This window comes from Astatotilapia calliptera, chromosome 8, assembly GCF_964374335.1.
Source record: "Astatotilapia calliptera chromosome 8, fAstCal68.1, whole genome shotgun sequence".
In the NCBI taxonomy this organism is placed as follows: domain Eukaryota; kingdom Metazoa; phylum Chordata; class Actinopteri; order Cichliformes; family Cichlidae; genus Astatotilapia; species Astatotilapia calliptera.
Window position 1 is genome coordinate 13,734,546 of NC_137429.1, and position 27,722 is coordinate 13,762,267.

A 27,722-nucleotide genomic window follows, 5' to 3' on the forward strand; every position below is an offset into this window, starting at 1 on the left:
ACCAAAGGGAAAAAGTTTAACTTTAATGCCTCTGTAGTTTCATGTGTCTTAAGTGGTACCAGGATGTAAAACTATCTAAGCCACTCCGTTTTCGTACCTGTTGGAGATGGGAGGAGGTCATGTGAAGTACTCATCTGTGCAGGTACCTCAGGGATAGGCATGTCGGGTAGGTGGGGTCGCAGCTCCCTCTCTGGTCGGAGGCAAAGCGCCTCATTAAATCAAATCAGTGCGGAAACAAGGTGGTGTTAGGACGGAGAGGACCGGTCTGCGGAAGACGCGCTCCAGCTTAAAGGAGAAAAATCTGCGGTCGGCGAGGAGACGATTTATCGGTGCGTGGGTTTGGATGTGCTGGTGACGGTTGACTTTCTGTAGCAGTTTAGTAAGTTTGCTGTTTGAGTTAACAAGTTACTGTACAATGATTTTTTTTTTTTTTAATGTAACCTAAAGGAATTTACGAGATTGCTTAAAAGGTTTAAGGAATACCACTTTGGATATGCATACTGACGAAACCTGCCTTTCCATTTTTGACTGTAATGTTAGCATGCTAGGACCTTGTACCTGACTTTAAACCTGCCATACGCGGAACAGTGACCAGGTGTGGACAGACTTGACTAGAGGTTCAGGCCAGAGGGAAAATTAAACACATTTAACCCACCGCTGTAAACTCTGCTACCGTTAAATAATGCTAATAATTTAGCGACGTTTTATCCCAGGCATTTGAATATATTCCCCGCTAAATTTGTAAGGTGCACCTTAATATCCCCCCCCCCCCAACACGAATATCTAATGAGCCAATCACACAGAAGCAGCTCAGAGTATTTCGACATGTAGAAGTGGTCAAAGGAGCCTCCTGAAGCTCAAATCACCTGACATTTCCCTGCAGTGTTTACAGAGTGAACCCAAAGGTGCTCTACTGCTTCAAGCTGATACAAAGGCAACAGATAACCACTTGGTATAGCAAAGGTATGCACGATAATAAATCTTGAAGGAGATGGGTGCAATAAATTGCTTTAAAATGATAGGAAAACTACAGTAAATAACTAGTTGTTAAAACCAAGGTGTGCCGAAGAGCATCTCTTGGGCAACAGCAGCAGAAGATCACACATTTGCACATGGTCATCACAATTGGACAACAGAAGATTGGGAAATATCTCAACTGATAAGTCTCAATTTTTGCTGTGATATTTGGAAGGGTCAGCATTTAAACAATATGAAAGCATGGGTCCTTCCTGCCTTGTGTTATATGTTCAAAATGCTGTTGGTGTAATGATGTTGGGGATATTTTCTTGACACACTTTGGGCCCCTAAGTACAAACTGAGCATCATTTAAATGCAGTAACCTACCTGTTGTTGACCATGTCTATCGCTTTATGGCCCCAGTGTACCCATCTTCTGATGGCTTCTTCCAGCAGGATGACAAAGCTCAAATCACTCAAACTGGTTTCTCACAGTCACCAAATCTCTATCCAGTAGAACACCTTTTGGGATGTGGAGGAATGAGAGATATGTATCCAACAAATCTGCAGCAGCTGTGCTAAAATGCCAGTATGGGCCAAAATCTCTTAGGGAATGCTTGTGGCACCTTGGAATCGGTGCCACAAAGAATTAAGTAATCTAGGGGCAGAAACTGGCAAAGTGTGTACCTAATGATCTGGCTTGTCAGGGTGTGTATCAATAAACTCAATGACACACAACATAAAAAATAAAATAAAATGAGTTCTTATTTGCACAAACTGGATTTGCTGCAAATTATTCTAAACAATAATCTTATTTAGCTTGATTAACTGGGAACTGATGATAAGCTGCCTCAAAATCCCATCAGAGACTGCATCCTCTGTCTGTCTGTGTGTGGTTTCCGACTTGTTAGAGCAACACATCACTACAGTGGGTACATACCAAAGCATTTTGTGGCTTTTAATCACTGCCGTGCTGCACAGTTTTTCACATTTGCTCTCTGCTGTTTTTAAAGCAGCTGTTTCAGGTGAGTCACCCTAAAATGATTTACACTGTCAGGATGTTTCTTAGAGTAACACACTCACTCCCAAGTACAGGTTACAAGATCTCTGCCGTTTCTATGAAGCTTGTTCAAAAACTGGTGCTCCTTTCTAATTATACAGCATGAAGGCAATTTACCACCAAGCATACAGTTTGGTGGGAAAGCTTGACTTGGCCCTTCCTCCATTATTTTACCACTGAAATTGAGCGCTAATATTTTATGGGTTAATCATCCCATTCACATAAGAAATATGAAAGACATTAGGTTAGGAGAGTGTAGCACTTTAATTAGCTTTTCACTCCCCTGACAGGCTGATCTGTGCAGTTTTGCTCATTTAGCTGGAACCACTATTCCAGAGCAGACAGCTGAGAAGCTGTTCGCTGGCACGCAGACTCGGGGAGGGCAGGAATGCTTGTGAAGAAGAAGCCAATTTTGAGACAGGTGTGCGCACTACACACGTTTACTGTAAAAGTGTCTTTTATATGCCGGCATGGTCGGCTGCTTCCCTGTGCAAGCATGGGCGCTCTAAGCTGCACCCCCGTGGAAGTAATGAAATCTGTTGTCAGCAAGACGTACCAGCGAGTGCACAAAATGAGCATCAATAGCTTTTTCTTGATGTTTATCAGCACGTGCCTTCTCAGACAGCCACACCATGTCAGCTCTGCAGATCTGTATCACAGACACACAGACTCCTCTTAAAGAGGGGCTCCATCCTGCACACAATCACATCCCTGTCTCAGAAATACACGCGGCTTTACCTGTACAGAGGGTTTCTCTGGTCTACCTATACACAGATACACATATTTTAGTACGGCTATCTTTGTGGGGACCTGTCACTTACATAATACATGCCACGCCCCCTTACCCTAACCATAGATGTCATTACTGAATACCTAAAGTCAAGTATTAACCTTCGGCCAGCTATGTAAGCTTTTGGGATCCAGCATTTTGGTCCCCACAAAAATGTCAGATCCCACAGGCATAGTGGGCTTTTGTTGGAGCAAGTCCACACACAATTATATAACCATGATTTAATTGGATATAACATTAACTTACACTGAGTTGTTTAAATGTGCTCTAACATTAATTAGAACTGCTAATCTTAAAGCAGTCTTTACTTTAAAGGCCACTGCCTTTAAGGAGTGTTGTGTTTTGTCCCCATAAGAAAGGAATGCCCGTATAAGGTTACTTTCTAGGGAAATATTAGTCTCTATAATATGCATACCTGTTGGACCACACACAGTCTTTTCAGCCACAGGAAGGATATTTTAGCCCTGCTTATCAGCTCCCAGAGTTAATCAGATATTATATGCATCCCCCTTAACATTGTATGTGTATCAAACAGTCACAACATGTGACTGTCATTGTAATGGTGCGGCTAACCTGAGGTCAGGTTGTATGCTTGCTTAACAGTTGGCATGTGTAATCAAATCATAATCAGTGGGTTTGTAGATGGCCGTGGGGCTATGTCAGCATATTCTGGTATCCCAGCTCCTGGGTGACCACTGTGGTAAACATGGATTACACTCTCAAACACACATATTTACATAGCTCGTATCTTGTTGGAATCCCCCCCCCCCCTGCTTGAAGAGCTTTATTTGGAACGTATGGGATTCTTTTTAACCCAGACAAAACACTTATATGTATACATGCTGGTATCAAGATACCTTTGTTAAGTGAGTTACGTTCACTGGCCACTTTATTAGGTGTACCTGGCTGGTACTGGCTTAGACCCACTTAAATAAATGTGCAGCAATTGCATGATGCAGTTGCTTCACATTTGTTAGCTGTATATCCACGATGTGAATCTCTCGCTCCACCACATCCCAAAGGTTCTTTTCTGAATTAAGAGCTGGTGACTCTGGAGGCCAGTTGAGTAGAGTTATGTGTGCTGAGTATTGTTATATTCAAGGATCCAGTTTGATCTGAGCTTTGCGACATGGGGAGACTGTGGTCTTAAGGGGACGGACATGGTCAGCAACAATATTCCGGTAGCCTGTAGCTTTTAAACGATGCTCAGTTGTTTTGTCCTGTCTCTCAGAATGGCACATGTGTTTTTGATTATTACACTGTAGAATTAGTTGAAATAACTAAATAAAAAATTCTGGGCGTGTAGACGAATATCTGAAGAAGTGTATTGGATTTTGTTTTAATTTAATAACCAAAATAGAATTTAGTGGTTTGTTGCCTGAGGGCAACATTATGCTGTTAGGCCACTTTTCCCAGGGTAATAATACCAAAACAGAGCTTCTAAATTCTCCTAAATTATGTCTGGACGTTTAGGGTCATTCCCACACTGAGAATGGTGAACTTGATGAGAGTAAAGGTAGATCCCAGCATCAGGTTTGAGGAAAAATTATTAAGGCATAGTATGAAAATATTTTAAAAAGTTTTTGCAACCACCCTGGTTTTTCTCTATGGACACTCTTTGAAAGGCCAAAGTTCAACCACTTAGCTACACTTAGCTATGAAAATATGGTAACAGTGCAGTCAGTCTTGGGTTACTTACCCCCTGGCCCCCCTGATCGAATGTAGTTGTGCCCTGTTGCTGATGACTTTTTCATTTTTACTTGGTAGGGTTACACAGACTTGTCCTCATGTCCCTTGGCTAGCACTATAGCACATTTCCTGAATTGTGTCAAGGCTTAAGTGGTTTTCCGTATAACACAAAAACGGCTCACAAAAAAACCTTTCTCACAATTTCTGGCTCCTTTGCCAGTGTCTCTGACATTTTGTCTGTCTGATGGATTATATTGCTAAAGTTTTTTTCACCTTGAGAATAACAAAAGACTTTCACTCGTGAACAAGAAAACCCCCCCAGATATATGTGCATTTTAGTGCTTTTACTTTGCATTCTGGCTAAGTGTCCCTTTTGTTGTCGTTCCAGGCGTCCCAGGATGAACTTTCATATCTGCCTCTCCTCCCTCTTAACTGTGCTGCTTTTTCAAGGTCGGTTTATTGATTTTATTACTGTTTTGCCTTCTGTGCCTCAGAGCCATTAGTGGGAGGAGTGTTTTAAGTACTATTTTGGAATATCTGCTTGCGCATTATGGATGCTTTGTAAATAAAAGTCAGTGGATACAGCGCTGTGTCAGGGTTAGCATTGGAAATAAATGCTAATATTAGGTATGTACTGATGGTTATGGTTGTTTTTGCTCAGGAAAAGTTTAATGTTCTTGTAAATATAGTGTTGAAAATGTTCATTGTGTTGGTGCTTGTGAGAACATTTAAGGCCCAAGTTTATGCCCTGCTTGATGGAAAATGTGCGGTGAATCACTGAAGCGCCTCTGGACCACCTGAGATTCTTTATGAGACATTTCACAGCTTTAACCTGTCAAGTCTCGCATCAAAGTGCTTTCCTGCCGCGTGTGCTTGACATGCTGCTTGTTTTGCGAGGCAAACTTTGCATCTCTTCCATTGCATTGTTCCCATTGACCAGAGTCCATCGGTATGTGCCTGAGGGAAGAGGCGGGAGTCGTGGGGCAATATAATCCTTGAATTGTTTTCAAAAATGACAGCTTTAGCCCCATCCTAACTATTTATTATGGGTCATTTTAAGACTTTGAACTTGAGCACACCAGACTGTCTTACCCTGTCAAGAGACGACACGCTGACAACACAGATAACATGTTTCAGTGCAAGATATCCATGTAATCCAGCCTGTCAAATTGAATTCCACAGATAGGGGAAGGCTAATCCCTGTTATTTTTCTGATTTCAGGGAGATATTGTGTTGATCTCGTGGGATTGATGCCAATTGACATCAACCCTTCAGCTGCAGGGTTTACATTTATTATCTTGTTCCTGATTTTTCTGCTAAATCGTCTTTCACACACATTAAAGATACAGTCATTCTGCTAGAGTCGCTCGGCTGAACAGATAGATGTTTTGTTCAGAGCACTGTGGGCCCCACACTGACCGTGAAAATGCCGCTTGCCAAGAACCTAAACGTCCACTGTCAGGAGTGCTTTGGGGCTGCGGCGTTGTTGGAATTCGAGGAAGCTGAAAGGGTCAGGATTGTGGAGAGGTCGGAGAGCAGAGGTCTGGTTTGCAGGTGGTAGGTTTCTTTAATTATTAGTGTTGTGCTTAATGTTTCATGACCCGATGAAGGCCTTTACTCCTATGAATGAATGGTTGAAGAAAAAAAAATAAAGTCATGAGCTTTAAAAAATGATATTATTGCCACTTCAGAGTTTTAGTTGTGCTCAAAATTTAACAATAAAATATTGAATTGGTTTTATTATTTATATGTTGCATACTTTCCCTTTATTTTTTTTAGAACCACTGACATGTCTTTTGCTAAATGCATGTTGCATTTCACCATTAATCATCCGTGGCAGCCTGCAAAGAAATCAGATTTAAACAAAGGTTGTCAAAAATAATAAAAAGGACTCAAGGTTAGTGCTGAGTTTGCGAAAGTCTTGACACCCTGACTTAAGCTGGTTCCCTTCTTTCCTCTGGAAGAACAGTATTCTCTGCAAACTAGTTCATGCCCTTCTTGAGCATTCAAAGCGCTTTATACAACATGCCGTATTCATGCAAGTTCTTTCTCTTCTAACATTTACACACATGTATATATCGGAAAGTAACTTGGAGTTCAGTGTCTTGCCCAAGGATACTTTTATAATGCAGACTGGAGAAGCCAGGAATCAAACCACCTACCTTACTATCCAACTGTCTATTCTTCCCTTCGCCAATCTAACAAAGGCAAAAAGGCCCAAAAAATGATGTTTAAAAGAAAAAAAATCAATGTCAGCCAGTATTTTTCTCCTCGCCTCTCACCGGACAACATCAGTGACAGAAATATGAGTGCAAAATATGAGGACAAAGCCAATGTCGGCACTAAATAATCCCATCAAACTTTTGTACGTGCAACCTTTCTTTGATGTTTTCGGTTGCGCTTTATCGTTCGGCTCGTTTGACTTTTTATCACCTGTTTTAGCTGATGTGCAGGCACTAAATCAGCAAGACACAGACAGCCTGAAGCATTACGGGAGGACGAACTCACACTTTCTTTCTAACTGAAAAGAAGCACTGTGGTATTCAGATGTGGAATCTGTTCAGCGTGGCAACGCACGTTTGTAAAATCACTCAAGTGCTCCCTTCTCTGTGCCGAACAAATGCCTCTGTCGGACAAAAAGCCATGTTCACACGAAAACATGTCCTTGCTCTCCTCTGAGCCGTACGTGTGCCTGAATAGAAGAGCGTCCTTTGACTGAATGGAGCGAAAGAATGGTTTTCTTCACTTGTCTGCTCACATTAGCTTGAAATACTCAATTATCCATTAGAATAGGGCTCATGTGGGAGTCTATTTTGGCTTTAGGGAAAGCATCCAATTTATTGGTTATTTTTCTTTTCTCATGGCTCTATAGGATGTCTGAACAATGATAATAAATAAAGTTAACATGAAGAGTAATGGTCTACAGGTCAGAGCATGGTTTTTTTATATGAAGTATTTTGTGAATCTGAAACTGATGAAAAATTGTGACTTTTAATGGGAGCTGGTGAGGATCCAACTAAAACTAAGATATAAACAAATTGAAATTGCAATGATAATTTATAAGTGTTTGAAACCTTGTGGAGATCCGGACCCTAAATGTTTTAAGCTTGAATATGTTCTTTTAGATTACAGTAGTCTAGACACATTTAGAAAATCAGTTAAATGTGTGATAAGCCACGTTTCACCTATTTCTAATTTATTCCAAGTTATTTTGGCCTCTCTCTCATAGGTTAGTGCTTCATATGTAAATTTACTGTGACTGTTAGGGGTGGGGGAAAAATCGATACTGTGTAATATCGTGATATTTTGTTTGCTAATAATGTATCGATACAGGGACAGCAGAAATCGATATTTTGTTACAAAAAAGGTTTTTGTGCTCTGACTTCAGAGCATGTTGATCCTTTTTCTGAGCAAGAGTCCTGACATTCCTTCACTGTCCAAATGTGTTTAACTGTTTTTTGGCAGCAATAAACATGACAGTTTACTTATTTTAATTTAAGACATGTTTTATTTAACTAAGTTTAAAACTTTTTTTATTTAATGTAAAATTATATTTTGTTTTAATTTACTTTCAAATTCTTCAGTTGCTGAAGGGGCTGCATAGTTTTCATATTGCATAGTTCAGAAAAGCTATAATTGTACCAGATGGTTGCATTCAGTTAAGTTGGACTAGACTGTAATACAAACTGTTCAGTTTGTCAGCAATAAAACTGACTGAAATGAGAGAAAGACTGAGTGCGAGACTTTGATATTAGATAAAATGAATATTGATAAACCTTTATGTACAGAATCTGAATATCGCAAAATATTTTAAAAAATTGCAATAATATCGTATCGTGTGTTAAGTATTGTGATAATATCGTATTGTGGGATGTATGGTGATTCCCACCTCTAGTGACTGTAGGTGAATAAATAAAGACTGAGTAAATATCTGACTGCTCTCTGTGTTGTTGGTGCCTGCTAGTTCAGCACGGCACCTCTGTGCAGGAGATTCAAACCAGCCATGAGAACATTGTGAAAATCAACTCTGCAGGAGAAAGTGAGTACCTTACAAAATGGTTAACACATAAAATGTACAGTCATGTGAAAAATGAAGCACTGCTTCCATAGGTAAGTAGCAGCCAGGCGCTTGACTTTTTGATCATCAGGGGTCACCTCTGTAAAAGCAGCAGTTTTGGCAGTTCTGTGGTTTGGAGCATTCAGGTGTGTGTTGATGCCCAGCAAATTCAACCTAAGATCTGGCTGCGCAATCCTCTTAGAAACTGTATAAAACCAGAGAACTATATCTCACATTCTACAGGCTTCAGTTAGCATGTTAAATGTTAAAGTTCATGATATCACAATTACAAAAAGACACAACAAGTATGTTTTTTTTTTGGAAGGGTTGCTAGATAAAAGGTGCCTGTCACTAATAAGAACATGACAGCACAGCTTAGGTTTGCATCTAAACAGATGAGACCAAAGTGGAGATGTTTGGTCATAATGCACAATGCACAAACATCTCTTGCCACATGTCAAACTCAGAGGTGAAGGGGTGATGATTTAGGATTGCTTTGCTGCCATAAGACCAGGTGTAGTCATCGACTCAACCATGAGTCAGTGACTCAAAGTATTCAGCCTAATGTGAGGCCATCTGTCCAACAGGTAATGTTTGGTCCAAATTGGGTCATGCAGCAAGATAAAGATCAATAGAACAGCAGAATCTACAACAGAATGGCTAAAAACAAGAGAATCAAGACACTTAACTCATTCACTGCCAGCCATTTTCAAATCAGGTAACTCCCCACTGCCAGGGTTTTTGAGCATTTTTACTCATTTTTGAAGAGCCACAGAAAACTGTGTGTTATGATCATATAAACGCTGAACCTACCAAAATGAAGAACAGACTCTCTTCTTTCATCCAAAAAAAAAGCTTGTTTCTACCATTTTCCATTCTTTAGTAATCAGCTGTAGAAGAGAGGTGGGTTCCACCAAAAATGCCTGTTTTGACCAAAAAAAGGGAGAAAACGAGCTTTTTGTGAAAAATACATTTCAAGCAGAAAAGTGCCTTTGACACTAATATTTCTTGCTTTGTGACACCTCTAACATATAAAATAGTTTTTCACTTCTATAAAACAGAAATAACACTGAGAAAGGTTATGTTTTATCAAAACAATTTATTTACAAATATATGAAAAAATAAAATGTACATAGTGAAACATTTATTCACAATGAATAATTCACTTTTGTGTGGTAATCATTATAACACTTTCCGGGATGCAAGGGCACACAACAAGACTTGCACCACATTTTTGTTTCACTGCGCAATCCCTTACGTGCGCAAACCCTGCACCTCCTTGCAGGTCTACTTTTACTGCTGGTGGGCTTCAGTTTTTCAAGTTGCCCGAGGTTGTATTCTAGCCCCTCCCATTGAAAAACGTAATTGACGTCTATAGACGTCAATGGCAGTCAACGTAAGTTTTTCAATTGACGTCTATAGACGTCAATGGCAGTGAATGAGTTAAGTGGCCCAGACAAACCCTCAAGCTGTGAATAAGCAAATTTTAATGAACCGGAGGAATGCTGTTAACAATAATGAGCCAAAATACTTCCACAATCACGTAAAAGACAGATAAATTCTTACAAAAAATTACTTCAAGTTACTGCTGCTAAAGGTAGTTTTACAATCTACTGAATCAATGTTTTTTTTCACATGAGGGTTGTTGCTAGGAATTGTTGTGACATGCTTGGTCATGATGTCAACCTGCATGCCTGTAACTGGATGTAAGTCACACACAGTAAATGAGCCAGAGAGCCTAAATCAGAAATGGATAACAAGTTGTGAGACAGAAATACTTAGAAGTTGGTGGTCTGTGTCAGTGGTGTATGTGACTTTTCTATAAGCAGATGACTCAAATGACAGACAGATGACACACGCTGCACGTGTAATGTGCCCCTAATGGCTCTGTTCATAATCAGCTGATGCACCCAGCAAGTACAAACGTGCATGAAAGAGAGAGAAAGCTTTTCGCTTGGTAGTAGTTTAATGTGTGAAAGGGAAAATATAAGAAAATAAAATGAGCTTTGACATGCAGAGTTTGTTTTCTCTTATTATGTCTAGATACTATTTTTGTCTGCAACGGTCCATTTGATACCCAGCCAGGAAAACCAATATAATACAGGAATGTGGGGAAGCTAGTGAATGAGTTTGGACCTATTGACCCATCTTCGTCTGTACCCTCTGTGTGAATTATTCTGTGTGTGTTTGCTTTAATGGGAAGTGATGCAGTGCTCAGCAGTCATGGATATCCTCTTCCTCATGGATGGTTCCTACAGCGTTGGGAAAGGCAGCTTCGAGAGGTCCAAACACTATGCGATCAAACTCTGTCAAGCACTAGACATCGGAGCAGATAAGGTTTGGGTTGATCTCTTGTCTCTCGCCGTCTTCGCATCCTGTCAGTCAGTGCTCTTGTAATTTCTCCCTGTGCAGGTGCGAGTTGGTTTAATTCAGTTTGGCTCAACTCCTCGGCTTGAGTTTACCCTGGACTCATACTCCACCAAGCAGGAGCTGAAGAAGCAGATAAAGAGCATTTCTTACAGGTGTGTCTCTGCTGCCATCTGAGCACGAGTAGCTCAATATGTGAACTCAAGCCTTTAACTTAAGTTTGGTTTTGTATATTAATGAGTTATAACTATGAAGGATCCGGGACATAAATGAAAGCTTTAAAGAAATGTGGAAAATGTGTCTAAACAGGGTTTTTTTGACATCCATTATGAAATTAACTGTTTTAAATCATCTGCGCTCACTGGAGAAGCAGGCGACATTATTTTAAGATTTTAATTAGCAAGCAACACTTCTAAGGATGGAGTCAAAACATTTGTGGCTCACAGCTTTCTTTGATTTGGAAAACAGAGAGCCTACATTGGCAGGCGTCCTCTTTATTTTTTCTTCTAGCGTTTACATTGTTATCAACCGGCCTGGAAGTGCAAGATGCTGTTAGTGCAGACTGAGATTACAAAACTGTATGCGTGTGTTATATTTGCCACAGAAGATTCAGTAGTTCATCTATTTTGACAGCTGAAAAAAAGACCTAGTGCTAACAAAATGGTATGTCCCTGTTGGAGGCATGCCTTTTTCTATGTTTTTAAAACCAGACTGTCATGTTTAAGAAAACAAATCCAAGAGTAAATGAATAAAAAAGGTGAAATAATTAGGTCGAACATATCCAGACTGGCAACATTTTCTTGTCCTCATCTTATATTTTATAAATCCCTTAAACTATGCTGACAGCAAAACACATACACATGCACACATGTGGCTAAGTAGCACCAAATGCTCCCTGAAAAGGAAAACAAATTAATTTCAGATTAGAGGCCCTCCACAGGTGGTCACTGGATATTGGATAAGTGCATAAACCGAGGAAGAGGATGGTAATTTGACCGTGTGTGTGTGTGTGTGTGTGTGTGTTGTTCACAATGTGGAAGTAACAGTTTGACCCACCAGCTGGTTTGAAGTGGGTACATAGAATTGAAACCTATAACCAGTCACATTACCACAAAATGAATTAATGTAGCGACTGACTCAACATCAGTAGAAATGTTATAGCAACTTTGGAAATGTTAGAGAACTTTATGCATTTTTATTGGATTTATTGCATTATTATCATTATTACCAGTGATTAAAGTAGCAAAAAAAAGTATTATCTGTTACCTTTGATGTGTTATTACAGTAAACTGATCACTCCAATATAGCACATCACTGTAAACTTTATTCTAGTTCTGAAAACTACAATAAATTGCCCGTATTTTCATGCAACCTTTAATGACGCGAAATTGTCATATTCCATTCGGCCAGTTCAGCTAATCATCATAATTGATCCAATCTCTCAGAAACTCTGAATTAGGACATTACATCTAAAATTAAAATAACAATTTCAGTCAAAAACGTTTCAGTGGCTGCTTTGAAACTAATTGCTCCAGCCCACTTTAACCTCTGATTATTACCAGTAAAAGTCATGTAGTTAAGTGCTTAACACATTCATTTGGCAAGCAAAAGGTTGCGGTTCAAGTTCAGCAGGCGACACAAATCTCTGTGGTGTTTCACCAGAAATGGCATCTGGCATAAAATGCTGCCAAATCAAATGTGCAGACCTAGCTGGTGACGCTTGATGACAAGGGAGCAACTGAAAGCTGCTTTAAATGCAGATGTGTTTTTGTTCACATTGTTGTTTGAGATTATTGTAGTTCAAAGAAGCGCAAGTTTCTTAGTCTCAATATTTTGAAGATATTTGTGGAGCATATGCTCACACAGATCTGTTCTAAGGAGGTTAGATTGGCGAGGAAGACACTTGTAGCGTTTGTTTCACCACATCTGTCCTCTGTCACCTGGAAAGGATCTTTTTCTCAGTGTCTACACTTTGAAAATGAAAGGATGGACATTTATGTTAAACAAAAACAAAACCGAAAATGATTTAAATGTGTGTCACGAGGCCTGGGGTGATGAAACGCAGCCAACATACATTTAGAGTCCAAGAACTTAAAGAGAAATCCATCCAAATGTAATCTTTAGTTTACTTTGGCTGTGATATGCAGCAGTTTATTGACCTTACTGACATCTGCTGTAGTACAGTACATGCGCTCTAACTCCTCAGTATTTTTCAAACAAAAACACAGAAATCCTGCTATTTCGCTTTTCCGAATTCTCTACCCACAGGGGAGGCAGCACCCAGACAGGCCTGGCTCTGAAGTACATCCTCAGGAAGGGTTTCCCAGGCGGCCGTAACTCTTCCAGTGTGCCTCGCATTGTCATCCTGATGTCAGATGGGAGATCTCAGGGCAACTCGGTGCTGGCAGCTGCTCAGCTCAAAGACACAGGCGTGGTTGTGTTTGCTGTGGGCTTGCGCTACCCCAAGTATGTTTGACAGCTCCACAATAAACTTTCCCTATAATAATTCATTAAAGTATGTGTACATTTCTTTATATACTAAGCCATCTCTATATGTTTTCAGATGGGAGGAGCTTCACGCTTTAGCCAGTGAGCCAACAGAGAGCCACGTTTTCCTCGCCGAGCATTTCCATGATGGTGTCAATGGCCTGTACACAACACTGAGCACGTTTTCTTTCTGCAACGCCACACCCGCAGGTTGGACTTTCCACTGACAACTATTCGTGCTTGTTTGTTAAAGAAGTGAATGGGAATCCTTTTCTCTAACATCCTTGTTTTGTGCTGCACTACCCCCTTTTTTCTAGTCCCTCATTGCTCAGTGTCCAGTCTCCTCCTAACCCCTGTCTCAACCCTGTTCTCCAGGCTGTCGGATGGAGACATTTCCCTGTGAGAGGAAGACACTGGAGACAGTTAAAGAGCTGCAGGGGAACTACATGTGTTGGAAAGGTTCCAAAGGCTATTCCCCATACACATCTCTCTGTCCCTACTACAGGCAAGTGTTTAAAGGTTTTACTTTCAAATGTCGTAGCTGCAGTATACAGTACTGTGCAAAAGTCTTGACACGGCTCATCTGCTGTAGATAGTTGTTTTTTTTTTTTTTAGATGTGTCACTACTTCTTTTGTCCTCCTATTTGTCCAGATTTCTTAAATTCTTTAACAGTTCTTTAACCTGAAACTGTACAGCATGCTAAGTTGTCTGTGTAGAGACAACACGATCATGGGGTGGCTCAGGACTTTAGCACAGCACTGTATAGTTTCCTAATATGATCTGTTTTGGACGTTGCATTGGATCTAAGTGTGTAACAGTGTTTTTTTCCCCCCTCATTGCTCAATGAGCCACAAGACAGCAGTGGAACAGGGTAACTCCCATGTGTTAATGTGCTGTGTCAGTGTGAGGGTGTTAATACAAAACAAGCTACAGCAGTGTAATTCTTTCAGACCCTCCCAGGCAAAATTAAAATGGCCTTTGACAAAATTAATTTCACACAACATTGCAACTTTACCACAGCAAAATGGCCCGAGGCAAGTGGAAGTAGACCATTACACTCAGGGAAAAGCAGAGAAAAGAAATAAGGTGTGTGCTGTTTCTAGTACCTGAAACTGTCTAGATGAGTGCTAGCAATTCGCATGACTGGCAAATCCAACTGAGATCTAAAATGCCTCTGGCCACTTATTATATGAATCAATTGATGGCTGGGGCTCAGGTAATATGTTTCTGTTACCTAATAGGGAAAATCAGAGAATGGCTTATGGGGGTCAGTAACTTACCCACATCACACCATCTAGAAGCAACTGTTTTAAATGCTAACAAAATATTTTGAATTTTGTGTTCTACAGGTACAACAAGGTTTATACGAGACACCAGACAGTCTGCCATAGAACAATTTGTCCGGGTAACAACCTCGTCTTGCCGCTTTTTACTTCTCTGAGATGCGGTAACTGCAGCTCACGCTCTTCATCTCTCTCTCCACTGTAGATCCCTGTGATTCTCAGCCATGCCTGAATGGTGGAACATGTGTATCAGAAGGTTCAGAGGGCTACCACTGCGTGTGTCCTCCTGGCTACGGAGGAGACCCACACTGTGGTCAGTACACTCAAAGCTGCTGACTACATGCTAAGGCTATGTCGGAGAGAGCAAATTAACCAAACCATCCATTTCTTCTTAGCTCCTGCATTATTGCTGGACTGCTCTGTAGACCTGCTCTTCCTGCTTGAGGGCTCTGCCACACTCACCATGGAAGGCTTTCTCCGCCTGAAGTCCTTCTTAAAGCGCTTCCTGCAGACTGTGATTGGCTCTAACAGTCCCAGCAAGGTCGGCCTGGCGGTGTTTGGCGGGGAACCACGAGTCGAGGCCCAGGTTGGCAAGTTCAAAGGAGACCTGAGGAGTCTTCTTAATGCTGTGTACTCACTTCAGCTAATTGGTGGTGAAACAAACACGGGCCAGGCCCTCCGCTATGTTACCCGCCATGGCTTTATGAGCGCGCCGGTCTTTGCCGATGTCGCGGACGACCTTCCCCGTGTGGTGGTGCTGCTCACCGCCACTCCTGCCGCAGATGAGGTGGTTGAGCCGTCCAAATATGCACGAGACAGAGAGATCTTCCTGATAGGAGTGGGACCTGACAGCTTAAAGGAGCAGCTGAATAACATCACAGGAAATCTGCAGAGGACCCTCACCTACTCATCACCTGATAGGCTCGCTTCCAAGATCCCCGAGCTGAGGGCCAAGATCTGCAGCGTGGATACGCAAGGTGCTTGATCTGATAGATGTGCTGAATATGTTGGAACATTAATGCCACTATTAGGTCAGATACTATTGCACACAAAAAAAATCAAATTAGCTATCCATATTCTTTTTTTGTTTCCTTTTCTTTTCCAGGTTGTCTGGGTCAAGCTGTAGATCTGGTGTTTGCCCTGGATGCTTCAGGTGGTGTGGGCCGTGATAACTTTGCCACCCTGCAGAACTTTGTGCGCAGCGTCACCGTCCAGTTCGACATCAACCGTGACGTGGCTCAAGTGGCCCTTGTGGCGTACAGTAGGAGAGCCACCACTGTTTTCAAGCTGGACACGTATGAGACTGGTTCTTCCATCATTCAGGCTGTAGGTGACGCCAAGTACGTGGGTGGAGTGGCTTCGACGGGTGGGGCGTTGCTGCACATCCACTCTAATGTTCTCACCATAGCTAATGGCGCACGACCGGGAGTGAACAAGGCTGTAGTAGTGGTGACGGACGGCACCGGTGGGGATGATGCTGTCGTACCAGCTCAAAAGATAAGAGAAAATGGAGTCTCAGTGCTTGTGGTTGGTATCGGCGATGTCCAGAGGGAGAGGCTGATGCAGATTGCCGGTGCAGAGGAGCACATGATCTCAGTGCCGTCCTACGAGGATCTCAAGTACTTTGAGGATGTCCTGGTGCAGATGCTGTGTTCAGGTAACGATGCAGGGGAACTTGTCTTTTACCAAACCTCCTAAACTATTTTCCTTTTCTGTTGATAAAGAACTGTGTGAAACTGATCTGCAAACACAGTTTTTCTTCTTTTCCCTTCACTTAGCCTTTTCAGAGATGTAAGATAGTTTATTTTAAACTTAACATGAAAAATAATTGGCTGCTTTGTGTTGATTCCTTCCTTTCAGAGGTGAAGAAACCTGTAAACCTGTGCAAGCCTAACCCATGTATGAATAATGGGGTCTGCATCTTGTCAGAAGGGAGCTTTCGCTGTCAGTGCCAAGGCTATGAGGGGCCGCACTGCGAAAGAAGTCAGTGACATTCATGAAAGTTTTCTTTCCTTATATCCTTAATTTATACTTTTCATAGCTTCGTCAGTGATCCTTCTACAAAACTTAAGTGCAAAAACAAAGACAAACTGATTTAGATATACATATCCTGATATAGCATTTGATCCCATATTAAAAGCTCATAAATTAAACTGTAAATGTAAATGGACAGAATTGGTTACAAGTCATGACTTGTTGTGTGGTTTGTTTGTAGGAAGCAGCAGGTCTTCATCCAGAGGGGATCTTCCAAGACCTGCTGGTCTGAGGAGGAAGAGCAGACAGAGGAAGAACCACCAGGAGCTTCTGCATCGCTACAAACTACACCGTCGGAGACATACTCCCTGACATGCCCTGCACTTATAAACACAAAGTATACACTGAGCATATGAACACTTAAGAACCGAGGATGCTTGCAGGTAGACGATGGAGCAAAGGGAAATCTAATGTTGCTTTGTTTTTTTGCTTCAGTGTTTACAGTTTCACAGTGTCAGCAAGTGTCTGTACTGCTGAATCCATTTGTATGTTATTATTGTTGTCACTGTGCTCACTGTTGTGCAAATGTCTCAACACGGTTCTCTTGTATTTAAAGGATTTAAGCTTTTATATTATTAATCAGTGTCAGGATGCTAATGTTTTTAATGCATAATAGACACAACTTTATTTCTTTACATAACCAAAAAGAAGGTCCTCCCACTCCCTCCGTTTCCATTTTTAATATTACGCTCCATATTTTTACACGCAAATCCACTAAACTGGTCAAGGTTCATTTGGAAAAAAAAGTACATTCATATTGTTAAATCTAAATGTACAAAAGGTAGTTATACTCCAGTGAGGGGTGAAATAATTGAGGATTTCAAGAGAAGATGGCAGGTACATTTTGAATGAATTGATGGGAAGGAATCTGAAACTAAAGGAAGGAAACAAAAATGTTTCCCCTTACAAAAGTAAAGACTTTATTCTTGTTATAGCAAAATGATACATTTAAAAAAAAAAAAAAAAAATCAACCCATATTTTTGTCAGTATATTTTTATTTGAATAAAAAGTGCATTTTTAGCTAGCAATACAAGCCCAAAGGCTGAATAATGGTGTAAATATATTTACATCTTGGCTACCAGCATATATGAACCAAGCTACAATCTGTGTACAGAGCGGCTGATTTAGTAAGGGGGCCTCTGTCTCGTTCTTCAGTGGTTTTTAATTTCAACGTTTCAAAGTTTAAACGTAGCATTAATGCATTTCTTACACTGGCCAAAATGCTACTTCATCACTTTCCTCCCTTTGCAAATAGAAACAAACTTTAAAAAGTCATTGAATTTAAGATTAAATCCAGTGGTATCCAAGAACACGAAGTGTGCCTCTGTGGCTCATTATAGTCTTGACAAAGTGATGGTTTGGTTGAAGGGCCAAGGGAAGGGAGGTTCTTGATTAAAATGTCTGCTCATTCGGTGGGTCAGAATGTGGTGACGGGCGACTAGACCAACATAAACTTCTGAATTTCAAAGGTCAATGAAGATTTCCTTAGGTTGTTGATTTCTTTTCCCATTCCTATGAATATAAAAAGAAATAGACCTACCAATTATAATATTTCTTTCAAGATAGGATACTGACATTGATGCTTTCTGTGTAAATAAGAATCTCACCTTAGCTTTCTGTAGGACGTTGCCTTTTGTGGTCATCATGGAGGTGGGTCTGCCTTTAAGAGCAGACACAGAATTGACCGGGGAAACTGAATCTGCGTTAACGTTGCTGCTGGGGGGTTGGGAAGAAGATGATGGTGACAATAACGACGACGACGACGACAATGACGATACCTGGGGAGAGCCTATCGTTGATGCTTTAGGCTGAGGGTAAAACAGCAGCGAGATGGTTAAGGTTCACATTTCAAGCATCACGCACTGATTTGAAAAACACAGAAAACATTTAGCAGATGGATTCTGAGGTGTATTGAAAGACAGCCAGCACACTAACCATCGGCGTGTCCTGGAGGCTGCTGTCCAGTGTGGTTCCCAGCGTGAAGGGCCCTGACTCCACTTTCTTCAGACTTTCCTTCACTTCTACCAACTGTAGCTCCACCTCCACCCTGTGCTGCTCTGCCTCTCGGCACGCCTCCTCCTTCTGCTTCAGACGGGCTTCCAATGAGGCCTGCTGCTTGGGATCTGAGGACAACAAACTGCTGTCAGTTCCCATGTGATCAGTGCAAATCTTTGAGTCATACAGACACTGCAGGTGTACCTTGGCAGGTGCTGAGCTCCTCTTTGGTTTCCCTCTTCTCTTTCTTGAGGTTTGCCAGACTGATTTTCACCTCCTCCCTCTCTTTCTCCAGGCGATCACGCTCCTCGATGTAACGCCGCATGTCTGCCTCTGTGCGGTTCTTGCCCAGCTTTATCTCAACTGCACCGGGGCATCCTGGTAATTGAGCATTTATAATTTTAGAGGACATAGAGATTTAATATCCGTAAAAACCCCAAACTTGCCCAGATCTTAAGCTGTGCTTTTAACTGTAGAAGATGCAGGCTGTCACTAGAGGGAGCCATGGTTATGTAATAGTACAGAATAGGAAGCAGGTGTCAAGGAAAGTAATAAGTACTTCTAACATATCTGCTTCATGATGAAAAGTTGTTGAATATATCTGTAAAAAGGTGAGTGTGGTGATATTAAAATGAAGAGCATGCTTGCTATATCTTTTTTATATATACAGAACTCAGCAAACCCACTGCCCCATTTGTCCTGACCTATAGTATGTGCCTTGGGCCTTGCAGGTTGTGGGCTGTGAGGATGCACAGCAGCAGTGTGAGATGTTGGACCCTTGTGGATTTGTCCACCAAAGGAATTGAAGGCCTGTGTGATTCCCAGGCTGGTCTTCTTAGTGGTCTCTTGGCTCTGGGTTGAGGTCTTGACTGGTTGAGTTTGTGGCTGTGATGGAGTGGGAGTCTGGGCTCGTTCTTGTTCTGGTTTGCTGGTAGCAGAGGCTAAGTTTGTCCCATTTAATGCGGGCATTGAATCTGGCTCAGTATTGTTAGTCGACGTCCCCTGCAACCAAATGATGTGCAAATTATTAATGTAGAAAGTAAAAAATATTTTCTAGAGAAAGGTTTGAGGTTGTCAATAAACTCTAATTTCCTACCTCTTTAACTTGAGAAGAGGAGTCCTTCTTGTCATCTGCTGGTATTAGGGAATGTCTCGAAGCTTCTTTAGGGGAAAGTTTCCCTCCAGAGGATGTATGAAGGAAAGAGCGCACAGGGACGAGGTCTAGGTAAATCCTGTTTTCAGAGTCTTGTTCTGTACCCTGTGGGCCCTTGGTATTGTCTTGTGAGCATGTTTCATTGTCTTTCTGGAGATTGTTGCCCTCGCAGTTTGTCTGGCTATTCTCCTCAGCATTCTGTATGACACGAGAGGAGGAAATTAGGAGATGGCTTGTGGCCAGATGACTGAGTCAATATTAAACTGAAAGTTAAAATCTCAAAACATTGCATCGGGTTTCGTGACAGCGTACCTCTGGGTCAGCTATAGAGGCCACATCATCGTACAGATCATCAGAGTTGTGAGAAATAGAAGGTAGGGTGTCTATGTAGGTGTTTGGCTCTGAATACCTCCTCTGCATCAAGCTAGAAAGACACACAATAACAAATAACCTTGTGCAGTGGTAGTCCTCTCCAAAAGCTCAGACTTCAGACTGCTTAAAACACCGGCATTTAGACAGCTTTATATACTCTTCTATCTGGATGATGTCAAAGAGAGGGGATGTTATATTATTTTGGTCATCTGAGGCACTGTTCTGGCTGTGAACACAGCAGCTGCAGTTCAAATGTTTTGTTTGTGAGGACTGACCAATCGGAAGAAAGACAGTTTTAAAGCAGTGGCTGTGGCTTGAAAGATAGAGCAAGCCGTGTACCAATCATAAGGTTGGTGGTTTGACCTCTGGCTCCTCTATTCTGCATGTCGTCCTCGGGGAATAAAAGTTTCCCTTGATGCATCCATTGAAGTGTGAGTGTGTTATGTTAGATTAAAGGTGATTTGGCATAGAATAAAGCACATATGTGTGAATGGGTGAATGACTCTTGTAGTAAAAAAGTGCTTTGAGTGCTCAAATAGACTAGAAATGCGGCGTTTAAGCACTGGTCCATTTAAAGCAAAGTTGGACCAAAGATCAATGCGTGATAAATGAGGATTATTTCAAACTGTGAATGACGCAGAACCACTCTACTAAAGTCCAAGAATAAGATATGGAGCTGGAAATCTGCATATTGAGGTGAACAAAAGCGAATAACTTACTATAAGGAAGTCCTCGCAGCATTGACAATAGTGGAGATCCTCTCAGCATTGACATAGTCGTATGTCAGCTCCTCTGGATCTGTTTTGCTTCCCGTCTGTGACAGCAAGAGTCCCAGCCAGTGACCCATATCTGCTGATGTCTTAGCCTGGGAGGGGATGGAAAAGAAAAGGACAAGCATTCACTGTAAACCATGCACTTGCAACATCATGTTTTTAAATTCTCAGAGTTTAATTTGGATGCCATTTTTAATTAATGAAATGATTGCTACAGCACCATTTCCAAGCAGCGGTTCTCTGAACTAAACTTTAAGAAATGAACCGTACAAGCCGAGCTGTTAGACTTAACTAGAAAAATATAAGAGGAAAGAGCTGTTTCTCGGATTTGGTATTTTGGATCAAACTGCTTCTTAAGAATTCTCTATTAAATAAGTAAGATTGAGATTGAGGCACGTAAAACAACCTGATATGACACGATGTGTTTACTGCCTTTTATTATTTTGGAAGATTCAAACAGCTTGTCTAAATTAGAAGGTTAACTATTACACATATTACATAATGGTTTGACGTCGCATATTTATTTGAATTAAAATAGTTTTAATGTTAACCTTATGACAAGAAGGAAAAAAACAGAACACATCCCAGAAGACTAAACATTGAATTCCATTGACCAAACATGCACTGCAGCTGGGTGGTACTGGAAGCTTAATGAAAAAGGGTGTAGCATTAGTCCCCCAAAAGCCCAGTACATCCACACCCTTTACACAAAGACGCACACTTGCATATGTACACATGCACCCACACCCATTCAAGCTCCCAGACCACCCTTGTGTGCGCACATATATTACATATGCTGTCTGATGTCAGCAGAAAGTGAGTTTCAGATGAGGACATGTTTGTTGAGGGTTCCAAGAAGCAGCTGTGCATCTTTTCTCATTTTGCTGACTCGGTATTTGCTTTTTTCCACACATTTACATCCTGCCAGACATTTGAGCCCACCGCTTAGAGCTAAGCGGTAAGCCCAAAGTAAGCTCTCATCTGAGGCAAGCATGAGCTGCAGACAGGAAACATGCTGTGTGTACATGCGATATCATGGTCTATTTTCAATAAGCTTTGGTTAAGTAGCGCTTTGAGCTTGCAGCACACCGCTGTTCCACTCCTGACTAACTGAAACCTGCGTGGTTGGGTTTCCACCCAGTGCAAAGTATTTATTTTGCATGTTAACAAAGCCTCCAGCATTTTCTCACCAATCTAACCCCCCTACAAACATTTAAATGTAGAGAACATAAAGCGGTAATCTACCTCTAGAGTTGCCATCTGTGTGCCATCCATGTCAATCCGAAAGGAGTATAGGTGCTCTGGGCTGGGGTCAGGCAAAACATTGCAGCCCTCTAGAGACACAGCAGGTTGGGTTACTTTGTTCTTGCCCTTGTCTTGGTAAAACCACAGCTGTCCATTCTTTATAAGACACCAGCAGGTCCGCCACTGACTGTTCACCAGTACATTGAGGTAGCCTGAAAGAGGATGGAGGAGAAAACATAAATATGAAGTTTCCTTTTTTACTTCTCTTAGAAATTAATACTGTGCAAAGAAAACAAATACTGAAGTCGCAGAAACTTACACTGCGTGGCTTTAAGGTAATTCCACTTGACTGAAAGAAATATATGCTTGCTTGATGTGATAAATCTCACAATTCATACTGGTTCTTACTTAAACCAGTGCTTACAAATTGCTGTCATACAATCTTGTTTGTTGCTGAAAACCAACAGTCTGCCATAGAGGGTGCATATCATTATGGACTAAATGATTATAATCCAGTAGCACTAATATATATTACAATGAGGAGTTTTGACAGAACATCATTAGACCATGTTCACAGTGAGGTTCAAAACAAACTGCTTTATTTTGCATATAACACAGGGAAGAAACAGAGACGGTGCTTTTTTGTATGTCTTGCATACAATCTAATGTTATCTGGACCAACCAAAATGATATGCAGGTGCTATGCCAGCCCAATCATGAGGTGGGTTGAGACCTTTTTGACGGACGGTGCTGGAGTGCATGGTGCTATTATTACCACCAGGAGCCCACAGGGGAGTGTCATATCTCCAGTTTTATTTACTTGCTGTACTAGCAAATGTAGGACTTATCTGATGATGCAATGAGTGTTAATTTGAAAATGTTATGGATATTGTGGATGAGTTGGTGTCATGCTAGGTTTCGTTAGTTAAACACCAAGAAAATGAAAGTGGGCGCATCAACAGGTAGCTTTTAGTGAGGACGTTACTTAAAGACACTAAAAAAACTACTTTTCTCTACTTCCTTATTCACGTGTTTTATACTTTGAGTTTTTACATCAGCTGTCCTTCCTGACACAAACACAAAGGGATCTTTGTCTCCTCTTGGAAAACTGGTGATCTTTTGCTTGTTGGGCGAATGTGTAAATTACTACAAGGGGCAAAATCTGTCATGCAATTCAATCACAAGTGTCTGTAATGTCTCCAACAGCAATGTCTTTGTCGTTGTGCTTGCATTCATCTTACATTTATCATGAGATATAAATGGAATTATTGAAAGGGTAATAAATGTTACTACTACGATATATTTACCTTCGACCGGGGATGTCAAGCTCATTTTAGATTACAAGTCTTTTATGACTCACTTTGATCCTAAGAAGGCTGGACCAGTGAAACTCCCCTTTCTGTCAGTGTGCAGAAATTTAACTACACTTTTAATCATTGAGATATCCAAATAAAAGAAAAAAGAAGTGTAATTTCAACAATAGGTCGTAGTTTTTTCTGCTGCTGGAGTAAATGAAAGAAACTGTTCAGCATGACTCTGAGTGTAAATTTTAAAAATAACCGGATTAGAGAGTTTCTGTTAATTCACAGAAAATGTCCTTTTTACCTTTTTTACATTTTTATAGGCAATCTTGAAAAAACAGGAACTTTTCTGTTATTTAATTGTAACTGTAATTTCTTACTTAATTACTTTGATGTAGCAGGAATGGCTATGAGAAAGGTCTTTTTTTAACAGGTAAAGCTGCAAAACTTGTTAAAAATACATTTAAAAGCCCAATAATTTATGCCCTACTTCACATTTTCAAAAAGGCATCCAGTTGGCCAGACTGGAGTCTTTGCTGGGCCGATTCTGGCCCCTGGGCCTTATGTTTGACTCCCTTGCCTTAGACCTTCATTAGACCTCTCATGCCAGTACGAATGCCATCCTGCAATTAAAAGCAGCAAACTTTGAACTTTGAAGTTAAGTAGATTTTTGCGAACCTGAGGTGTCGACACATTTCTCTGGGCTCTCGAGTGCGGAGGGTTTTTTCTTGCCGATGTTCATCAGGTTGCTGAACATTAAACCTGCTCCATATTTTTTCTTCACTGTGGAAAAGAGGAGGAGAAGGACGACAAATTGACTATTTTTTCTTTTTACACCCTCTCCTTGAACATGTGGAGCACAGCAGATAAAAGCTAAAACCCCACAGAGGAGCTTACCATCTTTGCTTTCTGGCGTTTCAGCATGGCTGTCTGTGCTGCTGCCGCTCTCTGAAGCCACAGAGTATCTCTCACTCAGCTCTCCCTGTGGATTCATGGCTATATTTTAGTCATTTTGAAATCTTATCAAAAGTCTCATCAAAAACATGATGTCTGATCACAACAGATCAATGTACCTTAGTACAAATAAGCCTTGGGGAGTCAGACACAGTGTGTTGGGGGTCACAGCTATCAGCTGGCTTGGGACTGATCTCTTGAATAACCTGGAGCAAAAACAAGATGTTCTCATTTTGATATTGCGAACAAATAAATAACCATCCAATGATCTCGAAAGCAAGCTACTGTGAACGTGTTACCTTTAGCCACTGCTCAGCCTGTTCTTTGCTCTGCAAGCCCAGGACAATGGTCTCCCCACCCACTGGAATAATCTTCAGCTTGTGCTCTTTCCTCTTTAACTGCTTCTCTTTGTAAACAACACTGCAGCCCAGCAGACTCACATCCAGCAGAGGTGTCTGCTCCTTGGAGCTTTTATAGCACTGAGAGAGGCAGAATCAACATGCAAGCTTCGTTAAAAATGAATTACTGTCCTTTAATTTTAGCTGCATGCTGACCAAAACAAGCTAGAAGGTAAATAGTAAATGTTGTCAACCAATCAGTGTTTAGAATAATCAGCAGATTTGTGTAGTTACTAGGCAGTCTTCTCAACCATAAACCATTACCTACCTATCTAACAGCAAAGTAAAAATTGGGTAAATTCCTGAATGTGTTTATTGATTTGAATCATATTAGAATAAAAGTTTTACAGTAGACTTTTTAAGAAAGTGAAAACAGCCACTCGTGCGAACTCCATGCTTTAGATAGCCTGTTAAAAAAAGTGTTCATAGGTAATTACCCTCTAGAATGCTAGACGAGCATTCTAGAGGGAACATTTGTCTTTTAATACCAAGAAAAATATAAAAATATAACAAGTCAGTTTCAGAGGAAGTTGCATATGCGTTGTCACAGATCTATTTCTTGACAGCTGTTCATTCAGCGCTTGCTATTAAGAATCTCTGGCAGCTGTCAGTTGAACAGTTAAAAAGTAAAGCCTACACACCGGCTTTCTAGCATACAAAATATTACAGGGACTATACACAGCCCTATTCTTTTTAATATATGGGCTAATTTGGTTTAGATTTTTTTTCTTCTACGTATCACAACACAATCATAACACAAAACCTCACTGCAGCGTTAATACAGTCGTTTACCCACCAGCAGATGATGGTCTTTGATAACGCAAAGCTGTTTGGCCCACTGGCCAAGCCATTTCTTCCTCCACAGGAAAGCGCAGATGCGAGCATCTTTCATCAGCTCAATAGACGCCTCTGCTGATGGCCACTGGTGCTGAGCTGATGACGACTTCTCTCTGGTCACTTCCTCCTCATCGTAGGACTCATATGAGCTGCTTACCGCCTCTCCATCATCTACAAAGGGCAAGCAAAGCTAAAGATTACGACACTGCATGGGCTACAAGGGATGAAAAATGGCAGGGCGTCGAAAGCAAGGATTAGGAGAAGCAAAATCTGTGCGATGAGAGTGAATGAAAAATAAAGTTAATCTCTGTTTTTTGGACCTTTGTGACTTTCTTGAATGGAGGAGGATTTCCTAAAGCATTGAGCAAACACACATTTTCAGTACTGATGGTAAGCAGACAGGAAAATGATGAAACAAAGTTATGATGAAAGGGAAAATAATAAACTCAGGAAATTGATAGTATGAGGCTGATTGATGATGAAACTGTTCCCTTACATGCACGGCGCTGATAAAACTGGACAACGAGCACTTTGGGGACATGCTGGCTTCCCAATTTGAATTTTGGATTTATGCAATCGCCTGCATTCATGCCACACAGACAGACAAACAAGTCCTAGCTACCCCTGGTGATAACAGCATAGACCACACTGTCAGAGCTGTACTCTCGTATCCAGGGCCCTGAGCGATGGCCAAAACAGTCCAGATCTAAATAATATCAAAGGAAACAGGAGGAAGAAAAGCAACATAGGGGAGATTGGACAGAACATAATGCCTTTGAATAATAATCATAGAAAAGATTACAAAAATAAATAAATCTTGTACATATTCATTATTGCATTCTCTTTGGCCAATTCACATATGTTTTCTTTTTCAAATGCATTCACGGGCCACTTCGTTTTTTCTTCAAAGCCGCCTTAAGTCTTTGTGGCATCGATTCAACAAGGTGCTGGAAACATTCCTCTGAGGTTTTTGTCCATATTGACATGATAACATCACACAGTTGCTGCTGATTTGTCGGCTGTATATCCGTGATTTAAATCTCTTGAGCCCTGGTGACTGAGGACTCCACCTGAGTACAAAGAACTCATTGTCGTGTTCCAGAAATCAGATTATCTGAGCCTTGTGAGATGGTGTGTTATCCAGTTGGAAGAAGTCATCAGAAGATGGCTACACTGTTGTCATGAAGAGACGGACATGGTCAGCAACAATACTCAGAAGGCTAAGGTGTTTAAATTATGGTCAGTTTGTACTAAGGGGTCCAAAGTGTGGCAAGAAAACATGCCCCGCACCATCACCACCAGCCAGAAGGATGGGTCTATGTTAAATTCTGAACCCAGCATCACCATTTCCAGTCTTCTTTTGTCCAATTTTGGCAACAATCAAGTCCGAAGTGTAGCAGTTTTCATTAATAGGAGTGAGACCCGGTGTGGTCTTCTGCTGCTGTAACTCAAGAGATGCTCTTCTGCATGCCTTGACCATAACAAGTGGATGTTTACTGTTGCCTTCCTATCATCTAAAAACAGTCTCGCTAGTCTCCTCTGACCTTAGTTAAGTATTTTTGGACAGAGAACTCCTGCTTACTGGATATTTTCTCTTTTTTAGATGATTCTCTGTGAACCCTAGAGAAAACAGTCAGCAGTTTCTGGAACAACCATGCTATCACTGATATTCACTTAAACCACCTTTCACTCCCATTCTGACATTCTGCTTGTTGCTTACCTAGGTGATGATTATACAGTATGACTAATAACAAACAACCACAGGCCAAACAGGACAGAATATTCTTTGCAGCTGTGGTAAAAATGTGTTTAGTAACAATTCTGAAGAAAAAGCTTCCAGTACTGAATAAAAAGCTGACATGTGTTATATTCGAACAATTGTTACCTAATTCTTTCCCACAGAGCTGTGAAACGCCGCTATTGCGCAAAAACTGGTAATACAGACTGGTTTCTTATAATTGTGGTGCGG

General features: G+C 41.1%; 2 protein-coding genes across 8 annotated transcripts in view; one reads left to right on the forward strand and one right to left on the reverse strand.

The window, feature by feature from the left end:
- The first annotated feature begins 189 nt into the window (after positions 1–189).
- vwa2 (von Willebrand factor A domain containing 2) lies at positions 190–17,303 on the forward strand. Of its 4 annotated transcripts, none has more exons than XM_026163102.2 (14): positions 190–329; positions 4,884–4,945; positions 8,460–8,534; positions 10,756–10,889; positions 10,965–11,074; positions 13,188–13,385; positions 13,483–13,616; positions 13,782–13,911; positions 14,757–14,812; positions 14,896–15,003; positions 15,086–15,667; positions 15,796–16,347; positions 16,551–16,673; positions 16,906–17,303. In XM_026163102.2, the coding sequence occupies exons 2-14, from the start codon at positions 4,894–4,896 to the stop codon at positions 17,034–17,036; spliced, it is 2,385 nt and encodes a 794-aa protein (XP_026018887.1). In that variant the 5' UTR covers positions 190–329; positions 4,884–4,893; the 3' UTR covers positions 17,037–17,303. The 4 variants fall into 4 exon arrangements, with proteins under 4 accessions (XP_026018887.1, XP_080161608.1, XP_026018886.1 ...); XM_026163101.2 differs by having other exon boundaries at positions 212–379; XM_080305482.1 differs by lacking the exon at positions 8,460–8,534.
- Positions 17,304–17,702: 399 nt separating this feature from the next.
- Positions 17,703–27,722, reverse strand: part of afap1l2 (actin filament associated protein 1-like 2) — a 46,229-nt gene continuing 36,209 nt past the window's right edge. For 2 of the 4 annotated variants that reach the window (XM_080305481.1, XM_080305480.1), the window contains exons 6-20: positions 26,376–26,459; positions 25,713–25,924; positions 24,818–24,997; positions 24,638–24,724; positions 24,462–24,546; positions 24,243–24,347; positions 22,264–22,475; positions 20,965–21,110; positions 20,186–20,297; positions 19,817–20,071; positions 19,425–19,722; positions 18,925–19,098; positions 18,661–18,848; positions 18,333–18,533; positions 17,703–18,237 (exon numbers count right to left, since the gene is read on the reverse strand). In XM_080305481.1, coding sequence (XP_080161607.1) covers positions 18,211–18,237; positions 18,333–18,533; positions 18,661–18,848; positions 18,925–19,098; positions 19,425–19,722; positions 19,817–20,071; positions 20,186–20,297; positions 20,965–21,110; positions 22,264–22,475; positions 24,243–24,347; positions 24,462–24,546; positions 24,638–24,724; positions 24,818–24,997; positions 25,713–25,924; positions 26,376–26,459 — 2,366 coding nt within the window. In that variant the 3' untranslated portion in view covers positions 17,703–18,210. The remainder of the gene's footprint in view (positions 18,238–18,332; positions 18,534–18,660; positions 18,849–18,924; positions 19,099–19,424; positions 19,723–19,816; positions 20,072–20,185; positions 20,298–20,964; positions 21,111–22,263; positions 22,476–24,242; positions 24,348–24,461; positions 24,547–24,637; positions 24,725–24,817; positions 24,998–25,712; positions 25,925–26,375; positions 26,460–27,722) is intronic. The other 2 variants (XM_026163100.2, XM_026163099.2) reach the window with 1 other exon arrangement.